At 42.0% G+C, this 25,360-nt stretch overlaps 1 protein-coding gene across 1 annotated transcript in view; it reads right to left on the minus strand.

Annotated features, from left to right (window-relative positions):
• Positions 1 to 25,360, minus strand: part of PGM5 (phosphoglucomutase 5) — a 166,806-nt gene that overhangs the window by 130,116 nt on the left and 11,330 nt on the right. The window contains exon 2 of the mRNA XM_073634792.1: positions 10,149 to 10,311. Coding sequence (XP_073490893.1) covers positions 10,149 to 10,311 — 163 coding nt within the window. The remainder of the gene's footprint in view (positions 1 to 10,148; positions 10,312 to 25,360) is intronic.

Consider the following 25,360-nt stretch of genomic DNA (forward strand, 5'->3'; position numbering starts at 1 on the left):
GTGTACCTGACACATGATGTGCATTATAGTTTGCTACGCCATGTTTAGAAAAAATACTATTTTTTTTTTCAACTCTTTACGTCGTATTTCAAGGATGGCAGGTAAGATTTTATGCTTTCTATGAACGGTGGAGCTCCACTAAGACTCATCAGTGACCCAGTCACTAGTTCCACCAGCTACCTCCTGTAAAAACATAAGCTGTATACTTATTTGTCCAGTGGGCAACTACTAGTAGTAAACACTGCTAGGTTCTGTAGTAATGTCAGGGTCAAGAGGAGGAACTACAACGCAGCATTGCTCAGAACTCAGACAAGTTAGTATGCAACATATTCTTTTACATGGGGCAGCAGGTGAAAATTTATACTAGTTAGTTGTGAGATGGTCGCTTTAAACAAGGGTAATGAACATTTTCAGTAACAGTATCATCACTTTCATCATAATGACATCCACAACTATAATTACTGAGAAATAATATGTCAATATTTTAATCCAGGTAATTGATCTGACTTCCCATGTGGGATGAGAAATAATTTTTTTTCTTCCTGAGTTGCAAAGTTTGCAAGAGTTGCCTAGGGATTTTGTTTTGCCTTTCTCTAGACCAAAACTGCAGGAGTTGTAAAAAAAAGCTGATATATACAGACAATACATTTTACCATCATTTTTTCACCAGTGATTTATTGCCACAACAAGAGATGCATAGAGAACCATTAGAAACCCAACACAATGCAGGCATACCCCACCTATTGTAAGGGATCAGGGGGTGACAAGCCGGCTCAGACAGTTCAATCAACTTAAAAGCCTTTATTCAGCAAAAAAGCAACAAAAAATTGGCAAGCTTTGTCTTTATAGGCAGTTCAAACAACAAAAACTCTTCTTAGCAGTATAAGACAGTCCTTTTAAATACTGTTCAGCATCCCAGCCACAGCATATAATATAGTAAAGTCCCAGTTCAGGCAAGCTCACCCAGCAGGATCAAGTCATAGATAACAGGGGTCCTTCCAGCTTCAAGCTCCTCTCAGCTTTGATAGCTCAACAGCAATCTCTCTCCAAACACACTTCTCCTCTCTAACATTTTCAACTCAGCTGGCAATAAGTAGGTCTGAAAGAGAAGTACCTGCCCTCTTCAATTAACCGCTTCTCAACCCTGCCCCAGGCAGACTCTCCACATATCCCCCCCGTTCCAGGCCCGGGACTGGACAATTTATACCACAATGGCCATAGCCTGGGAAAGGGCATCTTTTTTCCCAAATGCACGCGCCCAGGTCTATACCTCCTTACTACTCTGAATCCACATAATTTCTAGACCAGATTGCTGCTATAAACCTATCATAGTCGTTTTTATCAGTTTCCATTAGGCGGTGCACTTCCTGGTACTCCTCTGTGAGGAGCGATTGCAACAATTCAGCCCAGCGGCTTCTGGGCCACCTTTTAAATTATGCCATGTTTTCAAATTCAGCCAGGCAGTCCTCAATGTGGTCATCTGGTAGCATCGGCTTTAAAAAGTCACCAGCACAGATTCTACCTTCATTACCACTGAAAGCAACCTTTTCTACTATCTCAGAGGGTTCCTGTCCCTCCGTGAGACACCTGCTCTCCACAATAGGCTCAACCACTAGCACTTGATGCCCAGGTTTAGACTCTCTGACCCTGTCAGACCGGTTGGCAACCCCCCTCTGGGTCCTTGCTAATGGTTTATACCCACGCTTAAGCACTTTGCGACTTTTGGCTACCCTGTAGCATAGAGTATGATGCACAGCAACTCGGGGAGAGCGCATATCATCTTCAACGATGTACAGAGACCACTCCAATCTTTTTCCTGGGTATCATATTTCCCCGAAACCTGTCTGATCGGAGCAGGGTAACCCCACTCCCCAAGTCAAGAAGTGCTACAACCTTCTGCCCATTAACCCGCACCACACTCTCAAGTGTGCTTAGATGGTTCATGGGACCAGTGGCAAAAGCAAACATAGAGCCATGTCACATTCCATTGGCTCCTCCCACCTTGGACACTGGGCTGCCATATGACCCAGTTGTTGGCATGACCAACAGTGAACCTCACAAGGTTCCTGTTCTCCCTGCCGATTCTCAGGAGGGTTTGAAGTTAGGGTGTTCCTAGTGGGAGTGTCAGGCATCCGAGCAGACACCATGTTCTCAAACAGTGCCATCTTCGCGCTGGAATGCACTTCCTTAGAATGGGCCAGCTCTCTGGTAATAGAGGGACTCTAGTGGACACTTTCTGCACAACTGTAGCGCTCGACAGCAGCATCCATCTGATCCAGGGACTGAGGCTCGGACTGACCCACCCATCGGTGCAGCTCCTTAGGAAGACCATGCAAGAAGCGATCCAGTGCAACTCGCTCTACAATCTGAGTGGTGGTCTTCTCCTCTGGTTTCAGCCAATCCTGGAACAGGAGCAGTAAACGATACAGTTGCGCATGGGCAGGCTTAGCTCTGTCAAAGCGCCATTCATGAACACGGTTTGCCCTTAGAGCCACAGTCACTCCCAGCCTGGCTAGGATTTCTGCCTTAAGCAGTTTACAGTCCCGTGCTGATTCAGAGGCCAAATCAAAATAGTCCTGTTGAGGATCTGCAGTCAGGAAACATCTGACCAGTCTTTCTCAGGGAGACCTTGCCTTGTTGAAATCCTTTCAAACATTGCCATATAAGCTTCCACGTTATCTGTGGCTGTCATCTTTTGCATAGTCTGCTGCACTGCCTTACGGGGGTCACTTTTTACAGCGGGGTCACCTTTCATTATTTCAGCCTGCTGGGTCACCGCCTTTTGCAGTCCTGCAATTTGCTCACTCAGTAAGCGGTTTGTTTCCTGTTGCACAGCGACTGTCTGTACCAGGATCTGCTCCTGACAGACCCATGCCTCCTCATAGCGGGCCTGCGCTTGTAGCAGGGCCTGCTCCTGATGGGCCTGGGCCTCTTGATGGTGGGCCTGTGCTTGTGTATTAGCCAGTACCAGCTGCTTAACCACGTCTTCCATGGCTTGTTCAGAAGACTTCACTGTCTGTGCAGCTTTAACCCAGGACATGGGATAGGACTGGACCCCTCAAACTGCCTGCATTCGCCACCACTTTGTAAGGGATCAGGGGGTGACAAGCCGGCTCAGACAGTTCAGTCAACTTAAAAGGCTTTATTCAGCAAAAAGCAACAGAAAATTGACAAGCTTTGCCTTTGTAGGCAGTTCAAACAACAGAAAAACTCTTCTTAGCAGTATAAGACAGTCCTTTTAAATAAAGACTCTTCAGTTTAACCCCTTCTTAACCCTGTCCCAGGCTGACTCTCCACACTATATATGACATGATGTAGTTCACTATAGATGAAATGGCTTACTCACTATCTGTCTTCAGCTTTTCCTGTAGCTCGATAGGTTTTTCAATTGGAAGCTTGCTGATTTGACAGGTTTTTGTTCTTTTACATTATTCAAAAATATGTTATGCAAACCCATAGGCACCGGGCCAGTGTTTAAAGTGAAAGGTTATTCCATGTCTTCAGAGGTTCCAAAACAAAAGTGTGGTAATGTTTGCGGGGTTTATATACAGTTTAAGTTGCTCCCCCAGGTCTCAGGTGAGCTGAACTGCTAATTAGCTCAAAAGATGCCAAAAAAAAACTGAAAGTCCACTCATACTCTTTTGCTCTTTTGTTGACCAATATACTTTATTAAAAATGTAGATCTAGATCTGTGTCTTCCTTCTGTCAGCATAAAACTGGTTCGGACTAAATCTAGGTGTGCTAAATAAGCTATACATGTTTTACTTCAGTGAATAAACGAGCTACAATATTGTGAGGCTCAGTCAGGGTAACATGTGGCTTCTAGTGGCAGCCGCTCATGCGGGGCGCACGGGCGCCGCCCTCCCTAATCCATGCGCCTGGCCTCCTAATCTACATGCAGGGTGTCGGACGCATGGAATTGAATGCCGGGTGGTTTATTTGCCACCCCCCAAAAGATGGAGCACCGGCCGCCACTGATGGCTTCAAAGCATAGTTTCTATAAGTAATGGGGAGTCTAGCTGAGAATCACTACTTCAGTTAAAGAGTTCAGAACACAGCTACTCGCACGTCTTCCTACTTGCACATCCTCTCACTACAATCCAGGGTAGCTCTGGCAACACAGGTGAACAGCTGGAGGGATCCCAGGCCCAAGAACACAAGGGGGACATGCTGGAACTACAAAACTTTGGTAGGAATTAGAAAGATCCTTCCCATAGTAGCTGGGTCTTTCGGAGAGGCCACATGCTGTTAGGCTCTTGTCTGACTGCCCACAAGCTGGTTCTGACCATGAAGGGCCTCTCACCTTGCTGCAGATCACGTGCCCAGCTACAACTGCCTCATCAGGGGGGTCCTCTCTGAGAGGCTGATGAAGAGAAGCAAAGAAACCTATTTTCCCTGGGCATGTCCAGGAACCCAGGGAGGTATGGGTAAAGGAATTACTGGGACAGTCACATAGTTTGGTCTTTCAGAGAGGCTGCATGCTGTTAGGCTCCTGTCCGACTGCCCACATGCTGGTTCTGACCATGGAGGGCCTTTACCTGGCTGCAAATCACATGACAAGCTATATATGCCTCATCAGGCAGATCCTCTCTGAGAAGCTTATGAAGAAAAGCAGGAAACTTGTGGCATATCCAGGAACCCTAGGGAGTTGTGGGAAAAGGAGGTAAAGGGGCCTTCATGTGCATCTGAGCATGGTGAGTAAAAGGGCTCACTGCTACATATCTATAACACCTATAATTATTTCAAAGAATTTGTACTCTGGTGTATGTGTAAAATGCAAAAAATGTAATGATCAAATTCAGTATGTTAAAGCAGTGTTCCACCCGCAATTTTTTTTTTTTAAGTCAGCAGCTACAAACACTGTAGCTGCTGACTTTTAATAAGGACACTTACTTGTCCAGGGAGCCCGCGATGTGGCCCCCCCCCCCCCCCGAGGGCGATTCGTCCATCGGATCGGGTGCAGGCGCCGTCATTCTAACGGAAACCGGCAGTGGAGCCTTGTGGCTTCACTGCCCATTTCCTACTGCGCATGCGCGAGTCGCGCGCCGCTTTGTGAATGGCACACAGGTCCCAGAAGACAGCGGGGGGCTCACCGCACAAGAGGTTATTACAGCCTGCGCTGCAGACCGGATGGATTGGAAGTACAGGCTATACTTCATAAAAAGGCACTAAAGAATAAAAAAAAAAAAATTAATATCAAAAATGAGGGGTGGAGAGGTGGTCTTTTGTTTAAGACAACCTCTCAAAAGTGGGTGGAACTCCACTTTAATTCAATTTTTCACGTGGCTTTTTTAAAAATTTGTTCCGTTTTTACATGCACGCCAATCTGTACAACAAAAATAACAGTGACTTGGACTTTGGACAAATTCACATGGTTTCTTTTTTTTTTTTTTATTTATAATGTTGCTGCAACTGTTCAAACCCTTCTAGCATTGTACTGTACTGTAGTTTGTCCTAACTCCCATACCTTTTGCTGAAAAGCTTAGTCAGCATGTTAGTGTTGAAAAACTTATAAATAAAGACATGTAAAGTAAAAAATGAAAAAAAAAGTGAATATTGTGATTAAATATATACAACATAATAAAGTAAAAAAATTATTAAAGTAAAACATTTTATACAAAAGTAATGACCTACACAAGCCATTAGACATAGGGATTGATTCATTAAAAGCAAAATGGCTGTTCAGTTTGCAAGGGAAGTTGCACTTTGCAAGGGAATTTTCCCCAGAGTTTAGTGAAGGAGGTGAGGCTCTACTGACTCATCCAAACATGTACAAACAAAAATTTTGTTTTTTAGCTTCCTTGCGTGTGATTGGGTGTGCTTTTCAAAGTAAAACTTCACAAAATTTACTAATGTGCTAAAAATTATATAAAGGTATTGGCGCTTCACCAAGCAACCCATGAATCCAAATCTCTATACAAAATCTGGTAACAATGCATATCTTATAGATGTACAGATACAATACATGAGTTCATATTGCAAAATTTTAACTGTGAATATAAATGCAAATACATAAATTCCAATGTGACTGTGCCCAACATCAGTAATTATAAAAGTGCTCACTTTAGGAAGTGTACGGTGAAGCGTATGTCGGAGTGGGGATTCCTCACCTCCAGAATCCCATGTGACCCCTATCCAGCCCAGTACTGAGAATGAGGCGTGGAGAGCACGCTGACATTACACATATTCCATCCGCACATGCTGTAGATCCCAAGTGGCAGGACGGGCACTACTACATGTGAGTGTAATATCATTTTAAGCTTGTTTTTACCACTTTCAATAAACCTACTACACTATAAATTTCTTATTTGTGTCCCTGGTGGAGTACATCATTTTTCCCTAGCCAAGCCTGAGATATCTTTGGAGTGGAATGGTGGAAGTTCAGAAACTCATGTGTCATACACAAAGCGTTTTTCGACCTCCTGTAACAAGGGATCAAACACCTCTGGTGAGTTGGCATTTACCCTCTGAGCACTGGTGGTTAAATTACCAGAAGATATATATGTGGAAGCACTTTTATCATAACTGGTGTCGGGCACAGTCACATTGGAATTTATGTATTTGCATTTACAGTATCTCACAAAAGTTAGTACACCCCTCACAATTTTGTAACTATTTTATTATATCTTTTCATGTGACAACACAGAAGAAATTACACTTTGCTACAATGTAAAGTAGTGAGTGTACAGCTTGTATAACAGTGTAAATTTGCTGTCCCCTCAAAATAACTCAACACACAGCCATTAAGCGCTTCCGGACGAGCCGCCGCAGTTATCCTGCGGCAGGTTGGCTCCCCTGGGCGAGCCGTCGTAGCTATACGTCGGCTCTGTAGCCCCCCTGGCGGTTTTCCCGAGTGTGGCTCGGGGTTAAAATTCAGTCCCATTAGCGGTAACCCCGAGCCACACTCGGGATCGCATTGCAGGATCCTGGAGCGGCGTTACTTACCTTGTTCCCGGGATCCTGCGATGTCCCCCGCTGTGTCCGTGGGCTCCGTCCTCTGCCCGAAGCCTCTCCGTGCCAGGCTCCGTTCCCTGCGAGCGTTGCGACGCACGGGGGCGGAGCCTGGCGGCAAATTCAAAAAACTGTAAAAAGCATAACACATACAGTACTGTAATCTTACAGATTACAGTACTGTATGAAATTATTTCACATCCCTTTTGTCCCCAGTGCTTTGTCCTATGCCCTGCATGCAGTTCTATATTATATATACTGTTCTTTCTGGCTGGAAACTGGAGATTGTCCATAGCAACCAAAAAGTGTCCCTTTACGTCAAAAATGGTTTTAGACCAGCTAGAAAACAGCGATAGTAAATTAGGACACTTGCAGAATTGAGCGATAGTGAATCGTGGGGAAATTTATTTTATTATTATTTTATTTTTATTTTTTGAATTATTTATTTTTATTTATTATAATATAATTTATGTTTTTGTGTTTCAAACTTTATCATACCCGGGATATCTACTAGACTCTTGTTTGGACAGATTTAAGTGTGTTATTGTTAAGAATTACAGACCTACAATATAAAACGCTAAATTTCCATGCAAAATAATTGTACCGCTTTCAGCACCTAAAATCCGAAATAATCATACCGCCAGGGAGGTTAAGATGCTGTAGGACGATCTCTTGTAACAGAGTGAGAACCAGGATCTGTGTGTGTAAACACACAAATCCAGGTTCTGTCAGGGGTGAGGAGACCGATCATGTGTTAATACTAAGTATGAACACCGATCGGTCTCCTCCCCTATTCAGTCCCATCCCCCCCCCCCACAGTTAGAACACACCTAGGGAACACAGTTAACACCTTGATAGCCCCCTAGTGTTAACCCCTTCCCTGCCAGTGACATTTATACAGTAATCAGGGCATTTGTATAGCACTGATCACTGTATAAATGTCACTGGTCCCATAAATGTGTCAAATGTGTCCAATTTGTCTGCCGTAATATCGCAGTACTGTTAAAAATCGCAGATCACCGCCATTGCCATTAAAAAAATAATAATAATAAAAATGCCATAAATCTATCCCCCATTTTGTAGACGCTATAACTTTTGCGCAAACCAATAAATATACGCTTATTGCGATTTTTTTTTTAACAAAAATATGTAGAAGAATACATACCTAAAATGAGGAAATCTTTTTTTTTTATTTAAATTGGGGGTATTTATTATAGCAAAAAGTAAAAGATATTGTGTTTTTTTCAAAATTGTCACTCTTCTTTTGTTAATAGCGCAAAAAATAAAAACTGCAGAGGTGATCAAATACCACCAAAAGAAAGCTCTATTTGTGGAAAAAAAAGGACGTAAATATTGTTTGGGTACAGCATCCCACGACCGCGCAATTGTTAGTTAAAACGACGCAGTGTGGTATCGCAAAAAAATGGCCTGGTCAGGAAAGGGGCAAATTCTTCCGGGGCTGAAGTGGTTAATATCTAAACCTCTGGCAACAAAAGTGAGTACACCCCTAAGTAAAAATGTCCAAATTTGGCCCAATTAGCAATTTTCCCTCCCCGGTGTCATGTGACTCGTTAGTGTTACAAAGTCTCAGGTGTGAATGGGGAGCAGGTGTGTTAAATTTGATGTTATCACTCTCACTCTCTCATAAGTTCAACATGGCACCTCATGGCAAAGAAATCTCTGAGGATCTGAAAAAAAAATTGTTGCGGCTCTACATAAAGATGGCCTAGGCTATAAGAAGATTGCCAAGACCCTGAAACTGAGCTGCAGCACGGTGGCCAAGACCATACAACGATTTAACAGGACAGGTTCCACTCAGAACAGGCCTCGCCATGGTCAACCAAAGAAGTTGAGTACATGTGCTCAGCGTCATATCCAGAGGTTGTCTTTGGGAAATAGACATATGAGTGCTGCCAGCGTTGCTGCAGAGGTTGAAGGGGTGGGGGGTCAGCCTGTCAGTGCTCAGACCATATGCCGCAAACTGCATCAAATTGGTCTGCATGACTGTCATCCCAAAAGGAAGCCTCTTCTAAAGATGATGCTCAAGAAAGCCAGCAAACAGTTTGCTGAAGATAGGCAGACCAAGGACATGGATTACTGGAACCATGTCCTGTGGTCTGAAGAGAACAAGATAAACTTATTTGGTTCAGATGGTGTCAAGCATGTGTGGCGGCAACCAGGTGAGGAGTACAAAGACAAGTGTGTCTTGCCTGCTGCCGACACTGGGGTGCTACAGTTCATTGAGGGAACCATGAATGCCAACATGTACTGTGACACACTGAAGCAGAGCATGATCCCCTCCCTTCAGAGACTGGGCCGCAGGACAGTATTCCAACATGATAACGACCCCAAACACACCTCCAAGATGACTACTGCCTTGCTAAAGAAGCTGAGGGTAAAGGTGATGGACTGGCCAAGCATGTCTCCAGACCTAAACCCTATTGAACATCTGTGGGGCATCCTCAAACGGAAGGTGGAGGAGCGCAAAGTCTATAACATCCACCAGCTGCGTGATGTCGTCATGGAGAAATGGAAGAGGACTCCAGTGGCAACCTGTGAAGCTTTGGTAAACTCCATGCCCAAGAGGGTTAAGGCAGTGCTGGAAAATAAACACTTTGGGCCCAATGTGTACATTTTCACTTAGGGGTGTACTCACTTTTGTTGCCAGCGGTTTAGACATTAATGGCTGTGTGTTGAGTTTTTTTGAGGGGACAGCATCTTTACACTGTTATACAAGCTGTACACTCATTACTTTACATTTTTAGCAAAGTGTCATTTCTTCAGTGTTGTCACATGAAAAGATATAATAAAATATTTACAAAAATGTGAGGGGTGTACTCAGTTTTGTGAGATACTGTATAGTCATGGTTATAATTTTGCAATATGAACTCATGTATTTTATCTGTACATCTATAAGGTGTGTATTGTTACCACATTTTGCATAGAGATTTGGATTTATGAGTTGCTTGGTGAAGCGCCAATACCTTTATATAATTTTTAGCACATTTAAGAAGTGTCACATATCATTTTTTAAAGAGGCAGCTATTGACTATATATGACCAATTAGGGCACCATCACGTTTTTGTTTGTTAACAAAATTTACTAAGCTTTGGGGAAAATTCGCTTTTAAAGTGAACAGCCTTTTTGCCTTTAGTAAACAAACTCCACTATGTAAGATGTAAAAATGAATTTAATACCTCCGTTAGCAACATTAAACTTGATTCCAAAGTCTCCACCAGGCCCTCCAGGATTGTGGCTAGCTGTCAGAACAATTCCACCAGTTGCCTTGATTTTCCGAATTATGCAGGACACAGCAGGAGTAGACAACAATCCATTCAGACCAATGACTAATCGTCCAATCTGAATTCAACGAGAGAAAAAAACAAAAAAAGGGGTCATTTACACAGTTCTACCAGCAGCACTGGAAAAAGTTACACATCTGATAACTGCAGTAAGTCTTAACACCTCATCTGACCTTTTAGATTTAGTTCTGGCAGAGTATCAGTATGTTCCCTTTCCACATGTAAGCTAAATCCAAAGTTAGCTTCCTCATTTTCTAGATAATGTGGGTACTTTTAAACAAATATTTGTGAACATTGTGAATGTATCTCCTTTACATAACACTTGCATTTTGTTAATTATTAGTGACCATGGTAGTGACAACAAAGGATTTCAGCATGTGGGGAAAATCTAAGGCCAACTAGCTGGCAACCATGGAAAGTTGCATGGTTGTCAGCAACCAGAAAATCAGCTCTTGATTTGTGGAGTTACACTTTTTTTTTTTATCAATATTACATTAAAGATTATTACATTTGTAGCCATTGTGCATTCGAGCCCTATTATAAAAAGAAAGGTGAAAATTGTTCAAAGTTTCTAAAAGGGAGGGTAAATCAAAATGTTATGATGCTACGCTCTGCACATAGTTTTTGACAAATTTTACCAAGTGGTGTAATTCATAGCTTGTCATACATATCTATTTTGTGCCATTATATCAAACACTAGGTTGTCTATTTATAAATGTTTCCACAAGAAATTTACACAACTTTAACTCAAGATTCACACATTTTCTAATTGGATTCATTATTGAAAACATCTTTTGAATCTTGTGTGAAACTTGTGTAAAAACACTGATAATTAGACCCCTAGTGTTAATGGGTTAAAGATTTAACGGGGAACAAAAACAAATAATTTTATATATCTTATTGTAGCGCTACCCCCACAAGGGCAGCTGATTTATGCCCCAGGTTCCTCTCCCACTAGTGCAGTGGCAGCCAGGAAAAAAAGCAACATTCGCTCCTCTGGCTCAGAAAAACTAGAGGTTGCCTTTTTTTTATTTATTGCAGATTAACTTGGATGGGATATAGGGAAGCTGTGGGACGTAGCTTCAGGACTACTTCTTAACACAGTCCTTTGAGCAGTAGGACATAAAATGGACAGTACTGGGACACCATTAGCAATGTTCCAGGCCAGGCAAGCCTTAAATTTAGTGCAGCAGGGGTTAACAGAAGCAACAGTCACTAGAATTCCTCTTTGCGATACTAGCTTAAAGGGAGGAGAAGAGGGAAGGGAGGAGAGAAGAAGGAAAAAGAAAGAAAAGAAAAGGTGTGTAATGGAATAACTGGGGTGGGTCACTGGGGGGAGGGGGTGGGGGAGGGATCACTAGTTCTAAAAGCATTAAATATAACCATGCATGTAAATAGCAAGAGTATGTGTGGCTGAGATGTACAGCGTCTAGCGTGGGTGTTTCTTCTTTTTTTCTTCTCTTTCTTATATTACACTTCTATATAAATGCAACTTTATATATTGAATGCACAAATCTAATTAAGAGAAAAGTTTTAACGGCCACAATGATGTGACTTGGCAAGAGACAACCATGACTATCAATCTGAAAGATGTCTCTGATTAAAGTAACTGAAGTGGTTAAAAAAAAAAAAAAAAAAAAAAAAAGAATTCCTCTTTGCAGGTCTGTACGAACAGTGTCCCTGGGACTTGGATGTCTCCTTCCAGACTCAGACAGACAGTCTCCAATGTGAAGACCGGATCAGACCAGAACCCCAGTAGAAACTCTCTTAGCTCCAAAAGAAATTTGCAGTGGGATAGTCCTCCTAGCTATGCATGGCTGGCTGGCAGGCCCCAGACTATTTATGCACTCTCCCAGACACCATCTGGACACCCTCTCCCAGGGATTGGCTTAGACTGCAAAATAATTCAGACTGCTTCTCCGACCCACTATATTTTGGAAGCCTCCAGAAGACAGGGGGAAGCAATCAAACTTACAGCTCGAAGAGTCCTGAGCAGACCAAAGCAATTGCATGCTGATTACAGCGGAGCTACACAAACTAACAATCAGTTTACTTTCACTTTCTACTGATATGCTGACGTTATGCTGCACCATTCTCCTCTGGCCAGCAGGAGGAGTGCTAAAGCCTAGAAAGCCCATAAACTTCTATGCAGAGGGCTGAGAATACTGGAAGTTGTAGTCTGGGACAGTAGCCATAAAATGGGACCCATAGACTCTTTGACTACAGATCCCAATAGACACTGTGCAGTAGAAGGGGTGGAGAGAGGATTTTTAATAAACTGCCTGAAAAAGTTCCATCTCTTGCAGCACCTCTGTCTTCACCTGCCAATGGAGATGTGATCCTGAGAGTAAGGACACCCGGGGGCAGTGCAGAACCACCCACTCACCCCCTGCTTCCCACTGCTGATCATCGGAGGCTTTCAAAGAGAAACTAAGGGGGGGCCCCACTTCTATATTGACTTCCACAGCAGCATCCTGCGATCCTTGTGGGGGGCTACCTGCCCATTATTGACACTGCTAGCAGAGACTGAGCCACTGGGAGCAGGACAACAAGTGCATCCAAACTATACCGCATCTTTACCATCCCTATACTGCATTTCTGTCAAACCTATACTGCACCCATACCAAACCTATACTGTAGTTATACTGAACTGTCACTGCATTTGCTAAGTCGTTAATTGCAAAACTGCTTCATAAAGGGCCCCAACTATAGCCAACAGAAAAGCAACACAGGGGTTTCCCCTCCAGCAAAACCACTCTGCAAGTCCCTTTTGATGGCTTCTCCTTTTTTAATTTTTAGGGACAGTGCCCATCCAGTCGATCTAGGCCTAGCATAGTCACCATTAATGCAGTGTAGTCTCTTGTATTCAGTAAATCAAGCTTTTATACTGTCCACTGCTGCACTTTAGGTGACCTTGCTACTGTTTATGCTGATCTGCATGCAGAGTGTCATCTTATGCCAAGTCCTTATAATTAATCACTTTGTATGCTAAATTGTGTTATTGCATTTGTTAACCCCTTCCCGCCGACCGAACGCATATATGCGTACTCGGCTTTCCGGGGTTATACCGGGATGATGCCCGCAGCTGCAGGCATCATCCCGGTACCGTTGTTTTCAGCGGGCGATCGGCTACCCGAGTATAACAACCGATGCGGCTAAAAGCCGCTCGGTTGTTATACTGGAGGAGCGGGAGGGGACATCCCCCCCCTCCCGCCGACTCCCGCCGCTGTTACCGGGCCTCCCGTGCGATCGGGAGGCCCGGTGTCCGTTCGGCTGCCTTCGGCGGCTGGGGGCGGACTGGAACGAAGCTGCGAGCGGCTTCGTTCCAGCCTTCTTCTTGTAAATGCGGAAGTGACGTCATGACGTCACTTCCCGTTTACACGGCTGCCAATGGCGCCGAATTTAAAAAAGTACACAGTATTCAGAATCGCCGTTTTCGGCGATCTGAATACTTTGAAGTGTAAAGGAGGGATCGGGGGTCTTTTAGACCCCCGATCCCTCCATAAAGAGTACCTGTCACCACATATTACTGTCACAAGAGATGTTTACATTGCTTGTGACAGCAATAAAAGTAAAAAAAAAAAAAAAAAAATTTTAAACACAATTTATAAAGTACAAAAATAAATTAATTAAATAAAAAAAAAAATTTTTAAAGTGCCCCTGTCCCCGCGAGCTCACGCAGCGAAGAAAACGCATACGGAAGTCGCGCCCGCATATGTAAACGGTGTTCAAACCACACATGTGAGGTATCGCCGCGATCGTCAGAGCGAGAGCATTAATTCTAGCCCTAGACCTCCTCTGTAGCTCAAACCTGGTAACCGTAAAAAATTTTTAAATCATCGCCTATGGAAATTCAAAGGTACCGTAGTTCGTCGCCATTCCACAAGTGCGTGCAATTATAAAGGGTGACATGTTTGGTATCTATTTACTCGGCGTAACATCATCTTTCACATTATACAAAAAAATTGGGGTAACTTTACTGTTTGGATTTTTTAAAATACATGAAAGTGTCACTTTTCCAAAAATTTGCGTTTAAAACACCGCTGCACAAATACCGTGTGATAAAAAATATTGCAACAATCGCCATTTTATTCTCTAGATTCTCTGCTAAAAAAATATATATAATGTTTGGGGGTTCTAAGTCATTTTCTAGCAAAAAATACGGATTTTAACTTGTAAACACCAAATTTCAAAAATAGGCTTAGTCATCAATTTGAATTTTTGCCTCTTTACTCACCATATTGGGTGACAATATATTACTTTTGGACGTGGTAGTATTAATGGTTACCAGATATTAATTTCAGTGATTTTCTGTGGTATTGCATGCTTTGTACACTCAACCTAGTGTGTCAGAGAGGCTGAAGTTCTTATGAAGGTGGAGGTAAAGAACAGAGGAAACATTTTAACCAGTGGCTCCTACAGGGATAGCAATACACTTTCAAAGTAAAATATCTATGGTATGTTTAAAAAGAAAAGGTAGTGGTAGAGGGGCAATTAATATGGATTGTCACAGATTATCAAAATGTAGACAAAGTCATTATTTCAGCTCAATTGGCCTGTATTCGGCAGCACATCACAAAAACAAGCCCCCACCCCCCTGGAGAGGACATTCACCCAGGTTGAAAAATCAAGGTGTAATGGGTCAAAGAGAGCTCCAGATGAAAAATCCTTATGCCCCGTACACATGGTCGGATTTTCTGACGGAAAATGTGTGATAGGACCTTGTTGTCGGAAATTCCGACCGTGTGTAGGCTCCATCACACATTTTCCATCGGATTTTCCGACACACAAAGTTTGAGAGCAGGATATAAAATTTTCTGACAACAAAATCCGTTGTCGGAAATTCCGATCGTGTGTACACAAATCCGACGGACAAAGTGCCACGCATGCTCAGAATAAATAAAGAGATGAAAGCTATTGGCCACTGCCCCATTTATAGTCCCGACGTACGTGTTTTACGTCACCGCGTTCAGAACGATCGGATTTTCCAACAACTTTGTGTGACCGTGTGTATGCAAGACAAGTTTGAGCCAACATCCGTCGGAAAAAATCCTAGGATTTTGTTGTCGGGATGTCCGAACAAAGTCCGACCGTGTGTACGGGGCATTAGGAGTCAAAAGTTTTTATTGATCAGCTGATTACAACAAACAGGGCAATGAACATCCAATGCTTTATGGGGTCACAAATCCCTATTCATAAGGGCTGAGTGAAATGGTAGAATGTTAAATGGACACAACGATACTTCTAAGCAGACTGATCTGTAATCAGAGAATGTTATAGACAACAATCAGTGCTGGTATTGACAGTAACATTAGCAAAGGCTTACGTTTATGTAAAACCTGTTGTGAGCCTTGTTTGCTAAAATACAGCATAACTAAAGCTGCTAATACTGTTAGGCCCCCTTCACACTACCACAACTTCAAAGTCGCACGATTTTGCCACAATTTTACGGCCGCGATTTCAGGGAATGCCTGTGTGAACTTGAGGTCTATGGACCTCAACTCGCATCAAAGTCGGACCAAAGTAGTACAGGGACTACTTTGAAGTCAGTGCGACTTGGAGTCGCACAGATATGAATGGTTATTTATAGGGAATCATAGGGTAGGACTTGTCATGCGACTTTTCAGTTCCAAGTTGCAGGACAAGTCGCACAAGTGTGAAAGGGACCTTAGTCTTTTTTGGACAGGTGTTGTCATAATACACTGATTAGTGGCTGCAGCTGCTGATCGAGAAAACATTTCCAGCATTTTCCTTTGACAGTAGTCAATCAAATAATCGACTTCCGTTGAGCAGGGATGCCATACAATGGTATCTGCTGAACCAGCCAAATTTCATTCATTGTATGGCAAGCTGAGGAGTGTGGGTTAAATGTACTGATTTTCAGGTTTTTTTCCATTAGTAGGTGAAATAACTCAAAACCCAAAAATAAAAACATATAAAGTCCCATCAGGTTGTTAATATAAACATGCATCTCAGACTGGAATGCTCACCTTCCATCCAGAGCTGTCCCCCCATAGTACCTCTTCTTATGCCGCGTACACACGACCGTTTTTTCCGTCAGAATAAACTCTGACGGTTTTTCTGACGGTGTTCTGACGGAGTTCCGCTGAAACGGACTTGCGTACACACGATCACACCAAAGTCCGATTGTTTAGAACGCAGTGACATACAACACGTACGATGGAACTAGAAAAAGGAAGTTAAATAGCCAGTAGCCAATAGCTGCCCTTGCGTCGTTTTTGGTCCGTCGGAATAGCATACAGACGAACAGGAATTGATTCCGTCGGAAAGATTTAAAACATGTTCTATTTCTAGGTCCGTCAGAATTTTCGAAAGGAAAAGTCTGATGAAGCCCACACATGATCGGAATATCCAATGAAAGGATTCTGTTGGACCTTTTCTGCCGGAAAGTCCGGTCTTGTGTACGCGGCATTAGACACAAGATGTCTTCAGCCCTCTTGGATAAATGGTGTCCAGCTAAGGAAGGCTCTCCATGGCGGTCTTCATTCAACGTGTAATGATGCAGAGAATGGTGCTGACATCATTTCAGTGTCATGCTCTGCATTATCAAGCACTACCCACTGAAAAACTGAACAAGACCCAGCAGGTCACATGGCTGGCCTAAAGGCTTTGGAAAAAGGAAAGTACTGTATTTAAAAAAAGCATAAATGCTGACCTTGGGACCTATGAGTTGAGGGAGCAGGGGAAAGGGGGCCAGTAGAAGGCTGGGGACTGAGCCCAGAGTTTGGATTTAACATAACGACCTAAGGTATATTCTTAAGAGTTGAGACTCTCAAGAGTTACTTTCTGTAAAGAAACATAGTTATGGTGTCTTAGTTTACTTTTCTCTTGTGTACCTAATAAATTGAGCAAAGCTATGTAAGGCAAATATGCAGCCTCTAATACACAACTGTCAAACAAACTTACAGTACCTTTTCTTAAATTGGCCTGGATAATGGAATGTAACACAGCCTACGCAGATATAAGTAAACACATGACAAAAGGCAGCACTATCCAGCTTCATTCTTTATGACTTCATTTATTACGTTTTATAACAAAATTGGTTTTAAAAACAGGCATACTGCAATTTTTTTCTCCTTTGAATATGCATGTAGATTTGGCCAATCTGTAGAAAATCATATAATACATAAATCATAATTACCTGGGTTCCTGGTTTGGTCATGTGTAGATCCGACATATCTTACAGATCTACATGCACATATTTATAATAATCAAAAAGTGATTATTCGTCCATCACAAATGAGCGAGTTGGCTCTGGATTCACAGTGGTTCTTTTTGATGGGGTATCTAATAACTTTTTATTCCAGTTAAATTTAAACTTTTAAGGAAGCACTGTCATGGGGAGAGGTGTGCTGGGTAATTAAGCCACAGACATCAGGATGCTTCCTATATGCTTCTTCCTTTTCTTCTGCCTAGCTGCCCACACCTTAATCACTTTAAACTGTTGTCTATACACATCTTGCCCATACAGTCTATAAGCTGTTGACTTAAGCCTCGTACACACGATTGGATTTTCCGCAGACAAAACCTTGGACTTTTGTCCGAAGGCGTGTACCTGGATTTTGTCTTTCATACAAACGGTACACAACTGTTGGCCAACAAACACGAACGTAGTGACGTACTAGATGTACTACGAGCCGAAAAAGAGGAAGTTCAATTGTCAGACGCCACCCTTTGGGCTCCTTCTGCTAATTTCATGTTAGTAGAAGTTTGGTGAGTGTTGATTCGCACTTTTCATTTCACACTCTTCGGTTCATTTCTGAATGGCCGTTCGTCAACCAGCCATGTTACGGAATCGGAGGAGATAACGTGTTATTTATTATTGGCCTTGGAGTTATTGCTTTGACCCAAGTCCAGGAACAGGAGGAGGAAGATTTCTTGGACCAAAAATTGGTTGTTTTATTAATCGTGACCAATTATGATTTTCGGAATTATCTCTGGATGACGGACCCCTGCTTTCACCAACTCTTCGCATTGTTGATCCCCTATATTTAGAAAAAGGACACATGCATGAGGCTTTTATTTTATTTTTTGGTTGAATAATGATTTGATTTGGTATATTTTCTATATTTTTGGATGCATAGAATGCACTTTTCGGTTAAGTTCTATTGGCAGATAGCATGTCTAATTTTATTTGTTTTCTTTTTTTAATGCACAATAAAAAAATTGTGCAGAATAATACTTGGCTATGTGTTTTACTTCAAATGACAGTTTGGGAGTAGGCAGTTACATTTTAAAAAATACAATGTAAAATTAACAAGGGACGCCAACATAGTTGTATGTTTGATCTTAAAAACTACGGGATAATGGTGTTGTGGTAACTTGCACCAAAAAAAAAAAGTAACAAGCATAATAATATTATTCTTGATATCACTGGAAAAAAAGCCTTTGAAAATTTGTTTGCAATAACTCCATCAGTATCACCAGCAAAGCAGCTTCATTATTATCCCATTAAAGAAGAAGAGAATGTGCGCTGCATTTCGAGATTTCATAATTTGCCACGTCACGAAGGTTAATTCTGCATTACGAACGCTAGTTTACAAGTCCGACCGCTTCTGGCTCGTCCTTGCTTCCGAGTATGCGTGTTTGTATTTTGGACTTTTGTCCGACGGACTTGTGTACACACGCTCGGAAAATCCGATAACAGACCGCTGTCCGCGGAAAATTTTAAAGCCTGCCATCCAACATTTGTCCGCATAAAATCCGACAATAATTGTCCGATGGGGCGTACAAGCGGTCGGATTTTCCACCAACAGCCTATCATCACACATTTCCCATTGGAAAATCCGATCATGTGTGCGCGGCTCTTATTGACAAATCTAATGCTGTGCAATTGTTTAGGTCCTGCCAGACTCAACAGAAGAACTCCATTTTGTCCAGGCTTAGTCATTTCAGCTGCTATAACTTAAAAATGAAATCCTTTTTACTCCTTGACCTAGTGCTGTGGTAGGACTAGAGAGACAGAATCATGCAACTGCAGTCACACCTAGGAGTATTGCCATCCTCATCACCAGTATATAGTTTATGACACAGGTAACTACACCAAGCAAGAATCCAATGGTATCACCTTTTGTACAAACTGGGATGGTTGATTCAAATGTAGTAATGCATGCTCTCCACAGCCTAACCTATAAGTAAGGACGTTTCCCTTGTGGTCCCTCAGGCTTCTCTTTGCCAGCACAAATTGGCCTTCTTTAGTTTTGCAGATACCTAGGCAACGGAGCAGTGAATGGTCTCATGGAACTTCAACAGTTTCACTGATGTTACTGGCTCATGACAAATTTCACAAGTGATTCAGAAGAGGAAACCCTTAAAAATTAAGACTAATTTGCAGGATAAATAATGAATAGGGACTAGGGCAGTGATTTAAGCGAAATTGTTTTCAAATGTATGAATACCCCGAAAAAAAAGATTGATAATACTTACCTTTACTAACCCTAGCGCTCACAATCATGATTACAGGGCATTATTTATCAACAAAGCCATTTGCTCACCATGCCAAAGTTGATCTTTGGGCTATATCCTAAAGCTTACACCTATAACTGAGCTTTGTTTATCACAAAAACACATTTATAAACAAAGGGTTAGTGTTAGGATTAAGGTCAGTCTCTTTTCCCCAATCTAACATCATTTATCCAGCTATGGAGGGACCATTATTTGCCACAAGAACAACTCATCTCTAGGGACTAACATGGAGCAAAGCACAAAAGACAATGCTGTATGTTGATACATGTATTTTTTACAGAATATTTTAATAGATACCTTAGTCTTTTGGATTTCTTTTCCTGTCAATATAAACATGAAGAAAAAGGTTTAAAGAAATGCCATTATGAAAGTTATTTTGCAGAGATTCTATTGAGTGACTATGCCAAACATCCTGCGGTAATTGATCTTAATTTTGAAGTAGTAAATAACATTTGCAAACTACAATCCCAGGAAATTGTATTTACTTGCAGTGCTTTCTAAACAAATTTTTATAGTTTTGCAATGTGCCTAAGAATTTGCTAGCACAGCCCCCTTCCTACTTGCATGTCATAGCCCTCTCCAATTCTGCGAGTGTCTCTTTATTGTCTAGCCCAGCTCCTCTGTTCCCTGCTTACATGAAGCAGCCAAGCGAGTTTTATTTGAGTGACAGTTCTGAGTCTGCTGGGGATGCTGACATCACATCCAAGATGGCTGCTTCCATCAGCAGTCTCAGTGCTTTTGGGTGCCTACACAAAGGAAGCTTTACAGGTAAATAACATGGATTAAATATGCAAACTGGACAAATGGACATAAAGGAAGATTTTAGATCTCAGTGCTTGAATTTAGTAGTTAAAACAAAGGGTTGAAGTAGCAATCATAATTAACCATCAAGATTTTTGTATATAATTGCATAATTGTTAATTAGGGGCATAAGTAAAAATCACAGGGCCCCATAGCAAAAAAATTTGAAAGCCCCCCCCCCCCGCCCCGTGCATTAAGATAAAAAACCTTCTGACTTTACAACCCCTTTAAAGTTGATATTCACTTCACTTTATATGAATATGACTAAATCACTCCCAAATAATATCAATGTAATCCTGTGAATAAACATATCAAAAACATGCTTATAAGAAACATAATTACTGTATATTTAGAAGCAAGAATACTGTCTGAAACTGAATTCCAGCACCCCAATATCATGCAATGTTTTTTTTTGCCTCCATCAGCACAGGACCCACTGTACCAGCCCACCCAATCACCACTGAAAATTGTAAACACAGAGACCAGCAGGGATGTCTACGATCCATATCCTCTGCCGTGCTCTACATTAGATGACCTTGTCAGTCAGAGCAAAAGAGGAAGTGAGTAATGGAAGACTTCCTCTGCTGGCTTCTGTGTTTACAAGCAACAGCAGTGAATAGGTGAGCTGTTACAGCAGGTCCTGTACTGATAGATGCCTAGGAAGGGTTGGGCACCCAGTTTAACTGCTTATAGGTATCCCTATGCTTTTGATGTACGTTTTACTACTCCATCTTGTGAGCTTTTATAATTTTTGTGAATAAACAGACTTTTTAACTGCTTTCTTCTCTTCCCTTGCTGACAGGTGAGGATAGGAGATCTTTGTTCCCCTGACCATCACTATCCCTGGCACCCTGACTGAACCGTCCTAGGCTTTTCGACCGCACTCGAGTCGAGATTTGAAACATGTTTCATTTCTAGGTCCGTCGAACTTTTGGGGAAAAAAGTCCGCTGGAGCCCACACACGATCAAATTCTCCGACAGACTCCGGTCCGCCGAACCAAGTATGCCGTGAAGTCTGGTCGTGTGTACGCGGCATTAGTGTAGCATTTAATGGAACATGATAAATGTATTAAAAAGGCTTGTCTGTAGAGATTCCTGATGGAAGTTGTGTACAGCACGCCTGTCCAGGTATGCGGGATCGCGGTATGACAGGAAGAGAAACCAGCAAGAGCCGCATTGTTCTGTGTATGGGTGATAGAGAGCAGCGTGGAAGGGTCAAAGGACCAATTTTGCTGATTAAGATGAAACTGCACGAGAGATTGTGATTACATCTCCCAAAGCAGGCATTTAAAAAACAAATTCTTGAACCATCACTGGAAGATCCACCACTCTGATTTATCACCCGGTACCATTGCCAATATAAGAAAATGGAAAAGATTCTATATAAACATTGGAAAATCCTCCAACAGGATCCAAATCCAGTCATTTGTGACAAACCCAAAGTCACCTATAGGAGAGCACCTACCAGTGGCAGCCCGCCAATAGGGGCGCAAGGGTGCCACCCCCCAAAGTTTTCATCATTATAAAAAAAAGAAAAAAAAATGTATTCCTTTAAGTGTGTGCGGGGCGCCAGACACACTGGTGTGCATGGAAAGCATAACATTTTCTAAGTCCCGTGATTGAAGCTGGCAGTTTTTATTGGCTTCCTTAAGCACGTTCTCGGGGCGAAGAGCGATGTGCCCCGGACACTCCTATTGTTAAATTCAGCTTCGTTGGTGCGGTATGTGATTGGTGGTCTGTCTGGCAGAGTGTGGTTCTTTGCGCGTCATCGTGGAATCTCGTCACTTCCGGTTTCTCGGAACCACGGTGGAACGAACGCAAGGCTTCTCTGAGTCGGCCAGGCAGTAGCGCGCCGCCACGCTGTCCGTGTGTTGCTGCTGTTACATCTGCAATTCTTATTCTGTTTGCATTGATTGCAATTTTATTAGTTCAGAACAGTAGAAGACATGTAAGTGATTGAGTTAATTTCATCATCGCCGCCATCCCGCCCCCCATCCGTCTCCCGCACGGGGGGCCTTCCCGTTGGTGCTAGTTTGACGACCCCTCCCCCCCAAAATATTTAGCACCAGCCACCATTGACACCTACTCTCAAAAATAAAATATCACCCAGCAAATTAAAGGGCACAAGAGACAAAACTACTCCATTATGTTTGTTCCCCCTGAAAGTGATGTATCGCTGCTGAAAAGCACTATGCAAAACCTGTGATTTCGTTAAACACAGAAAAACTTTACACATAAAGGCAAAACATACAATTTGTAGAACTTCTACAATTGCTTGTTGTGTATTGCCTCACATGTTCTTGCAAGCTGCTGTACATTGGTTGCACTATCAGACCCCTAAGACAATGCTTCAGTAAACACCGTCGCTTTTTTGTAGAGGGCTGTGACCAACATAGTATACCACAACACTTTTTAGAGGTTTACAACAGGTCCACTGTAGGATTACAAGTTTGGATCATTGACTCCATACCTAAAAACCTCTCTGAAGCCGAACATTTCTCCAAAGTATGACATCGTGAAACGGTCTGGATATACACTTTAGATACTTTTGACCCAATGGTTTGAATGAAGAATTACAAATTAACACCATATTGTAATGCCATATCTTCTATGTTCTCATAATTTACCTCTTTTCATTTCTTGCACTAATTTGTGACTTCTTATCATCTCTAAGGATATATATATTACACATAGTATATATGGATTCTCTAACTCCATCAAGACCATCCACTGTAAGTATCAGTATGTGCAGATGAGAAAGCATGTTGTCAATATATATATATATATATATATATATATATATATATATATATATATATACAGTATCTCACAAAAGTGAGTACACCCCTCACATTTTTGTAAATATTTTATTATATTAATATTTTATTATATCTTTTCATGTGACAACACTGAAGAAACGACACTTTGCTACAAGTAGTGAGTGTGCAGCTTGTATAACAATGTAAATTTGCTGTCCCCTTTAAATAACTTAACACACAGCCATTAATGTCTAAACTGCTGGAAACAAAAGTGAGTACGCCCCTAAGTGAAAATGTTCAAATTGGACCCAATTAGCCATGTGACTCGTTAGTGTTACAAAGTCTCAGGTGTGAATGGGGAGCAGATATGTTAAATTTGGTGTTATCGCTCTCACTCTCTCATACTGGTCACTGGAAGTTCAACATGGCACCTCATGGCAAAGAACTCTCTGAGGATCTGAAAAAAAAGAATTGTTGCTCTACATAAAGATTGCCTAGGCTTTATGAAGATTGCCAAGACCCTGAAACTGAGCTGCAGCACGGTGGCCAAGACCATACTGTGGTTTAACAGGACAGGTTCCACTCAGAACAGGCCTCGCGATGGTCGCCCAAAGCAGTTGAGTGCACATGCTCAGCGTCATATCCAGAGGTTGTCTTTAGGAAATAGATGTATGAGTGCTGCCAGCATTGCTGCAGAGGTTGAAGAGGTGGGGGGTCAGCTTGTCAGTGCTCAGACCATACACCGCACACTGCATCAAATTGGTCTGCATGGCTGTCAACCCATAAGGAAGCCTCTTCTAAAGATGATGCACAAGAAAGCCCACAAACAATTTTCTGAAGACAAGCAGACTAAGGACATGGATTACTGGAACTATGTCCTGTGGTCTAATGAGACCAAGATAAACTTATTTGGTTCAGATGGTGTCAAGCGTGTGTGGCGGCAACCAGGTGAGGAGTCCAAAGACAAGTGTGTCTTGCCTACAATCAAGCATGGTGGTGGGAGTGTCATGGTCTGAGGCTGCATGAGTCCTGCCAGCACAGGGGAGCTACAGTTAATTGAGGGAACCATGAATGCCAACATATACTGTGACATACTGAAGCAGAGCATGATTCCCTCTCCTGAACTTCATGCCCAAGAGGGTTAAGGCAGTGCTGGAAAATAATGGTGGTCAAAATATTGACACTTGGGGCCCAATTTGGACATTTTCACTTAGGGGTGTACTCACTTTTGTTGCCAGCGGTTTAGACATTAATGGCCGTGTGTTTGAGTTATTTTGAGGGGACAGCAAATTTACACTGTTATACAAGCTGTACACTCTCTACTTTACATTGTAGCAAAGTGTCATTTCTTCAGTGTTGTAACATGAAAAGATATACAGTAAAACCTTGGATTGCAAGCATAATTCGTTCCGGAAATAAGCTTGTAATCCAAAGCACTTGTATATCAAAGCAAATTTTCTCATAAGAAATAATGGAAACTCAGATGATTCATTCCACAACCATTTATTCATAAATAATGCCGGCGCTTTTAACACTTTTTTGGCTGCTAGAGGGGGTTAAAAGCGTCCCGCTAGCGGCCAAAAAGCCCAGCTAAAGCTCAGCTAAAACTACGGTAAAGCGCCGCAAAAAATATCGGTGATTTACCGCCAACGCCCGGGCGCTGCATCTGTGAAAGGTCACCTCTCTTCTCTTTTATACTCAGTTGTGACTTGATGCTACTTATATCAAGACATTGCTTGTATATCAAGTCAAAATTTATTTAAAAATATTGCTTGTCTTGAAAAACACTCTCAAACCAAGTCACTCTCAAACCAAGTTACTTTTATTACAGTAAAACCAAGGTTTTACTGTAATAAAATATTTACAAAAATGTGAGGGGTGTACTCACTTTTGTGCGATACTGTATATATACATAGTATAAGTGTATGTATATATTCTACATTTTTTATTTGATTTTTCATTATGGTTTTATCTATATATTTCTAACATAGGATGACACTTCAACAGAGTCTGATATAGCTGCACACCCCAAAATGAATATAGCAAAAAAGTAAATGGAAA

The sequence above is a fragment of the Aquarana catesbeiana genome, linkage group LG01 (genome assembly GCF_042186555.1).
Source record: "Aquarana catesbeiana isolate 2022-GZ linkage group LG01, ASM4218655v1, whole genome shotgun sequence".
Classification (NCBI taxonomy): Eukaryota; Metazoa; Chordata; class Amphibia; order Anura; family Ranidae; genus Aquarana; species Aquarana catesbeiana.